The sequence below is a fragment of the Pantherophis guttatus genome, chromosome 4 (genome assembly GCF_059756535.1).
Source record: "Pantherophis guttatus breed Tessera chromosome 4, ASM5975653v1, whole genome shotgun sequence".
NCBI classification, from domain to species: Eukaryota; Metazoa; Chordata; class Lepidosauria; order Squamata; family Colubridae; genus Pantherophis; species Pantherophis guttatus.
In genome coordinates, this window is record NC_142066.1 from 42,342,728 (window position 1) to 42,350,096 (window position 7,369).

At 37.9% G+C, this 7,369-nt stretch overlaps 1 protein-coding gene across 2 annotated transcripts in view; it reads left to right on the forward strand.

The window, feature by feature from the left end:
• The window catches only part of PRRG2 (proline rich and Gla domain 2), a 32,845-nt gene extending 25,780 nt beyond the window's left edge, over positions 1 to 7,065 (forward strand). For both annotated transcript variants that reach the window (XM_034415379.3, XM_034415380.3), the window contains 3 exons: positions 1,552 to 1,678; positions 2,262 to 2,399; positions 5,532 to 7,065. In XM_034415379.3, coding sequence (XP_034271270.2) covers positions 1,552 to 1,678; positions 2,262 to 2,399; positions 5,532 to 5,559 — 293 coding nt within the window. In that variant the 3' untranslated portion in view covers positions 5,560 to 7,065. The remainder of the gene's footprint in view (positions 1 to 1,551; positions 1,679 to 2,261; positions 2,400 to 5,531) is intronic.
• The last annotated feature ends 304 nt before the right edge of the window (positions 7,066 to 7,369 follow it).

The window sequence follows — 7,369 nt, forward strand, 5'->3', positions numbered from 1 at the left end:
TTGGCAATTCTAATACTTTAAGCACGGCTGGCTGATGAATTCTGAGAATTGAAGTCCACAAGTCTTAAAGATGCCAAGTTTGTTAGACGCCTGTTAGTCCTTAGAGGTAGTCCAGACAAGAAGTGCAACTATTAATATTAACTCTATCTTTATTGTAAGGCTACATTAACAAAATCTTGCACAACAAAGTATTTCTCCCCTTCTCCCTATTACTCTCCAGAGAACTACTGAGGGTTCCTTCTGAAATTCTTTCCATGCCTCTTCTTCTTCTGTGGACTGAGAAATCTTTTATATGCAGGTGTCTGCAGTTTTTCCTCCTATTTACCAAGGTCATTCTCAGATACCATTAAAAGCTGCTCTTGGATAGTGGCAGCTTAAGCAAGAATACTGTGCTTCAACTCTTGATGTTTAAGTCATTAGTCTTCATGGTCTAAGGACAAGATGCAACAAACATCATGGGAACACAGCAGCACAAAAATGTTGCCACATGTTGTTTGTACTCAGTTAGATGCTAATGGGGAAAGGCTATAAGATTATATAAGGTGGCTTTATTGTAGTGTCTTCTAATATAACCCAACCATTGCTATGCTCAGAAATATAAGCAAAAAAGAGAGGCTTTATATTGCTACAACAATGGGTGGGTGAAACTATAAATTACAAGTTGGGAAGTAGCCTCACTGGAATGAAAATGCCACGGTTCAGTTCCTCTACCCTCCATTCTCCAAATGCCTCTGAATGAGATCTGTAGCCTCAAGACAAAAAAAAGCAATGCTGGTTGAAGGGTATTAGAGTACTCTACTGTAATGGGGAAACACCTTGCCCTATCACACCTTTTCCACTCTAAAAAGGTGTGCTTATACAACTTTCTCCTGCTTAATCAAGTAATTCATCCTAAAACTCTATGTTGACGTAGGTAATCTGTTCTCCACCTCATTGCATGCCATATATTTATACCAGATCAACCAATTCAGACTGTAATTATTGCAAGTGGGGCACTAATGTGACAGATAATAACTTTTGGGGAATTCTCAATGATTATCATTATTGTTTATGATTAAATTGGGTAACATTTTGATGATTGGGGTTACACATTTTTTTCACAAGAGAAAACTGCATTGAAAGGTAGGGAGGAAAGTGTCCGAGACATTCACAATAGCTGAGCCAAGATTCTCCATTTCTGCAGGGTGCTTCCTTTCCTTTTTAAAACCAGTTTAAAGATATTTTAGGACATATATTCCAATTTCCATGTATTTCCCATCCCAGACCAAGAAAACCAAAATTGCTGATTCTCAACACTGGTGCACCTACAATTTGGCAACATTTGGCAAGAGGGGGCTTTGGGATCTCAAAAAGTATGGAGGACATACCTGTGAGCCATCCTTATATCCAGACTGTCCTGACAAATTTGACCTGGAGCTAAAGCTTCTGTTCCAGGTTTATTCCAATACCAATGTGATCCAGACTTTTACCCCAAGATTTTCCAGTTCCAATCTCCTGTTGTTTTAAGTGACAAGAGTCCCAGTAACCCTTCCTGTCTACCTGTTTTCATAGAAAATCCTGGAATAGATGTGGCAGGTCTGGTGGCTGGCCTGATTGCAGCTTTGGTGTCTATTGTCATGTTTATAATTGTGGCCATGTATTGTATCAAATATCGGGCTAAAGAGAGAAATCGATCCAGGTATGTATCAGGATCCACCGGGAGATGTTTTGCGCCCACCTATGTAATAAAGGGCATGAAAGGGGAACATAATTCTAGCACTTTGTCACCAACTAAACATGAAGTCAAAAGCATTTGATTCAGGATTAACAGTTGCATCAGTGAAAAGAACAACAGTATTATGGGGATTTATATCAGCCTTCTTCAAACATGGCTGACCTCTAGAGGAATTAAACTATAAAACTGATCATTTTTAGCTGCGTGCATATTTTCCAAAATGAATGTCTTTTTGAAGTTAATGTTTTTATGCAGTTGTTAAAAATACATTGTTGAACTACAGTTTCCAGCATCTGCTTCCTGCATAAATCTTTCATGGATATTACATGAAATTATTTTTTGAAATTGATTGTTTTCTCAACTTTTTTCCTATAGTGAGTTATTGGACTAAAATTCCCTTAATTTCCAAACAGACTGTATGCTTTCTAAACAGCTGGTGAAAAGTTTGCTAATTTTTTGTTTTGATTAAGTTAGGCTTACAGACAAAAAGCCTGTGAATTGTTCTAGTTTTGTTTTGTTTTTTACCTCCGTCTCCATTTCTTTTTAGAAGAACACAGGATCCAGGGATTCCCCTTGCCAACTTTGATGATGAGCCCAAGCCAGAATCTGCACCTGGACTTCCTTCTTATGAGCAAGCAATGGCATCTTCAGGAGTTCACGACGCACCACCCCCACCTTACAACAGGTAGAATTATAATTGGGATCCTACCTCAAAATTCTAACATTATCTAGGGATTGGGAACCGGATATAGATGGAAAGGAAGGTTTGAGACTCAGGCTGCCTAAAGAGAGCAGTAAAGATCAAGATCCCATCTGAACTGAACCTTGGAAAACATTAGATTATGCAAAGCCTTTTTCCCATGGAAAATCTGCATGAACCTGCAAGAGACCAAAGATCTTTGTTCTCAAGAGGAAAGGCAGTACTGGAGTTGACAGGAAGTTCAGAATCACCAACAGAGCTTATGTTAGCCTCCAATGCGGGGGTGGGAAAGTGCAGATGTTGAACTTCCAGGAATCTTCATCCCCTAACTCTGCTGGCTGGAGCTGATGGGAGTTGTAATTTAGCAACATCAAAAACGTATGTGAATAGGGGTGAAGGCACAGGTTTCCCTTCTCTGTCTCTAGGGAACTGGCAGAAAAAAAATATCATTCTCCTCAGGAGAGATTAGATTCATTCACTCTACTTCAGTCAGCAAGAGAGAATAACTTTAAAATTACCAATTCTCCCCACTCCAGGCAATATGTGTATAATACCCTCCATCTCTTCTAGACTTCTGCTCATTAGCAATTTTGCTTTGATCCATTAACATGTAGTTGCTTGCTCCAGTTTCAGTTTCTGCACTATTTATGGATCATGGATTCTGTCCAGAGCTCCACAAACCTAAAGGACAGAAGAATTTGCTATTTTTCAGCAACAAAAAACTTTTCAGAATGTACCGCCATTGGGGAAATCCATATATACTACACAGAGCTCCATGCAGGTAGAAAACAAATGTGACATGATTAAAAGTGACATGAATGCCAGGCTGTTACCACAATATGAAACAGCAGCAGAAAATGTAACTTTCATCTGGCATTGGCTCTGGTTGCTAAACTGAAAATTGAAAAAAAAAACTTCAATATTTGTCTGGGTATGGAGATGCACACGTACACATGAATACATGAAAATAACAGCATCCTTTTCTTTAATTAACAGTATAAAATTGGTGGGATCATAAAAATTCTAGGATGCTGTGCACTGTAGGGATAGGGTATCAAAAGTAGTAATTGGGTGTTATTTTTTTAGGATCAACTAAAATGTTAATAAAGAAGCAAATTTTCCAGCACACCTTTTCTTCAGGTGGGATAGCGTTGGTGTGGTTACCTAGCATATTTAAGCTACTGCTAGATTTCTAGTTCCACATCCTTGAATACTCTGGTGGCAGAAATAGCAATTTAAATTACTCACAATGTCATCATTGCAAGGTTACCATGAAATATTGCACATAACTTAAATTAGTATTTGCTCCTGCCACCAGTATCAGATCAGCTCAGGATCAGCAACACTAGAGGCACTAGAGACAGATAAGGAGTAGATATAAAGCAAAATGAAGATAACAGGAAGACCTTAGCCATCATAGTAAACCCCCAGATTTTCAATTTTTAATGGTCCTGAAAGTGCAGGAGTGTTAAGCAGATTTAATTAGGGTAGGTCAATCTTTTCCAATCACGTGCCTTTCAAACGTGTTGCTGCTCTGTGATCTTCAGAATTCCCATGCAGCATGCATATTATGGTAAGTACAACATAAATATTAGTTATGAAGAAGCAGGAAATCATTATGAATTCTCAATTCTTAAACTTGGATCTTTCTCTCCAAGACCATGACATATATGACAAAACAGCAGAGGTTGGCACTATATTCAGAATATGCTGTAGCAGAGGACTACTGAAAGGGAGCCAATGATCCCTATGATTATGAAGGCTAGTCTTGAAGGTGGTTCAACATGTTTGGCATTGTTGGATGACTTTATTGCAGTCAAAAGGTATATCTTGCTCAAAAGGAACAGATGAGGGGGGGAAAGGAAGGAGAGAGGAGCTGTATATATAAGGCTTCTGAAGCCTCCAGATAAAACCATGAATCTGAGATTGGAAGCTATGATGAAAGCCTATAGATGATGATAGGAAGAAAAGGAAGAGAAAAATTCTATCAAGGTAGCAATATAGAAAAGGCTGCCAAGCCAACAGAAAGCACACATTATGTTTTCCTGAAACAGTTGCAAAACTTTCATAGAGACAATTATTGTATTAATAGGGAATTTTGAACTATCTCAACATCTGGAAGTCTGCTAAGTCTGGAACAACTCAATAAAATCCTGACTTCCTGGTCTTTCTGCCTCTCAGAAAATAAAGAACAGAACAAAACCTCATACCCTGGATTTAGTTCTGATCATTGGGAAACCTACAAGTGAGATACACATATCCAACCAGTTGAAACAAATGTCAAGTACAATTGTAGATAAACAGAAGTAAAAGGGCAAGGATAGAATGAAACATTGGCTTGGCAGTATGTGAAGGATTTAGGTGTATTAGTAGGTCATAAGATTAAGATAAGCCAGCTGTTAAAAATTTAATTCTAGGTTGCATTAATCAAAACGTAATATTCAACTTGAGAAATGAACAGTTTCATGTTATTTCACATTGGTTGAACTTTAGCTAGTATTGAGTTTAAACTTGGGTACCACATTTTTAGAAGGTCATCAAGGAATTGGATCATACTCAGAGGATGGTGATTCAGATGGTAAGTCCTTCTTTGTAAAGAATTGTTGGAAGAACTATATTGAATCTACAAAATATTAAATATGATAGCAATACTTGTCATGAAGAAATGAAACAGATCTGTCCTCTGCTATTTCAGAAACAGTGCCTACTGCAGAGACATTGTAGGCAAGCAGAATTTGACTTAACCTTTGCAAAACGTCTGCAGTGGTAAATGCTATTCAGCAGTAGTGCAATGTGCCATTGGAACTTATGAGCTATTTCATTGGAGGAATTCAAGTGTGGGCTAAAAACTATTCAGATTTATTTCATATGCTGAGTGGAACACTGGAGTAGCTGAAAATCTTTTTATTTCTTTATACCAGAGGTGGGGAACGAGGGCCTCTTTATGATTTGTGGACTTCAAGTCCCAGAATTCCTGAGCCAACATTCCCAAACATAATCTTAATGTTTCACTTCTTCATTTTCTCAGGAATATTTTTAATCCAGCTAGATTTTCTATATTCACCCGTTTCCATGTATGACTCTTTCTTCAATTACCATGTCTTTCTTTTTCTTCAGGAATAACAATTTGACTCGGCCAACCTGAGTTTTCAACAGCAGGATAAATATTCTTGAAATACCTATTGGCCGCCTTCATCTGTACAAAAGACACTATGCACACCGCTGCATCATAGCCAAGGCAGGGAGCACATGTGACTTTGAAGCATACAATTAATGCATACTGGATATGAATCTGCAGTACGTAGAGACTGCGTATGAGTGTCAGGTGTGTGCAGAAGAAGATATTGCAACATGTTTTTCTTGAGAAATTAAAATCTAAAATTACAAATGTACATATTAGGACTGATATCACTAGGTTAATGTGAAAGTGAATTGCTAATTTGCACAGATTTCCTTCCCCCCATTTTTCCTTTCTTCCATTCATCTTATGAATGAATTTTTTATAACTGTCTTTTCTATCAACATGTGATTATGCAAGGATTATATTGAGGATAAATGAAAATTATTTTTATTTGAAGATAAACATGATTGATCGTGGCAGACTAATTAATATAATAGGAATTCCAAGTTGGAGTAAGAAATCTTAAATAGCTCAAGACAGAGATTCAGTTTGGGGGAACTGCTCTGGATTATGCAAGCTCAGATATTTATTCAACTGCGGAAAGAATAGGGATAATACAAGTTTGTCTTCTGTAATTGGCATGTAGTATAAAAAAACAGGAATGGCTAGCTTGAACTATTCATTGGCAACATTGCATTTTGCCCCTGCTTTTCCAAATAATAGTATTTGTTATGGCCACTGATTTAGCAAAATTCATAATCTATTCTAGAGAATGTTCTAAGAACAGAACATAGAAGAAGCTGACTTAGATCAGATCAGGTCATTTGACCATCTGGCCCAGTGTTACTGCTTGACTCACATCTGCTCTCCAGAAGCCTCAGCAGTGAAAGCCTTCTCCCATCACAGCTGCCTGATCCATTTAAAAATTTGGTCTGGATTAAGTTTGATTTTATTTTCATGCAAAGTGGGTTCCCCACCTCCGAGCTCTGTTCCCCTCTTAACCTAAAGACAGACACGCCCACCCATGCTTCCAAACCGGTCCTGAGAACTTTATTAGGGAAGGCAGATTAGCAATGCAGATTGGACAGTAGCACAGGTATTTCGAGACAAGTAGGAAATTTAGCCAGAAGTGGAGCACAAGTAAGAAAGTCCAATCAGCCACAGAACATGGGTACACCTCTGCAGTGATGTAAGCAAACAAAACATGTTTATAAATACTTCTAAGAGCTATATTGCACAGCTGTCTGTAGCACAAGATGAGAATGAAATGAGAATGATGGTGTAGTTGGACAAAACACTATAAGCACAGATGTTAAACTCATATCTGTCCTGCCTTTCCACTTACTTGTCATGAAATATTGTTTGCTTGCCTGGGAGTACAATAGAGAGAACACTCCATCAAAGTTGTAAGGAAGGGGAAGCAGTTTGCTGAGCGTTGGTGAACAATAATGTGGCTGATTAAATGAGTAGTCTGTGAATCTTCTAACATGATTTCTATGGAAAATAAAACTTTAAAAGCTGTTTTTCATACATCTGAGTGTCTTTGTCAGAAGACATTTTGGTTCAGGATTTAATTTGAACAGATTTCACATATCCATCAGAAGAAGATAGCTATGGGATTCCACGTGATACTAGATTGCCAAGACTCAACTGGCATATTGCTTTCGCAATTGCCAAATTTGCTAACCATCTAGGTAAAGAGGGCAGCCAAAGTACCTGGCTTTAATCTTTCAATTTCTGTCCCCAAAAACTCTTTTTTGTGAATTTAGACTATGTTCTTAGCAGCTGTTATTATGGCACTTTTGTCCCAATGTGTGGATTTGTGAAATACGTC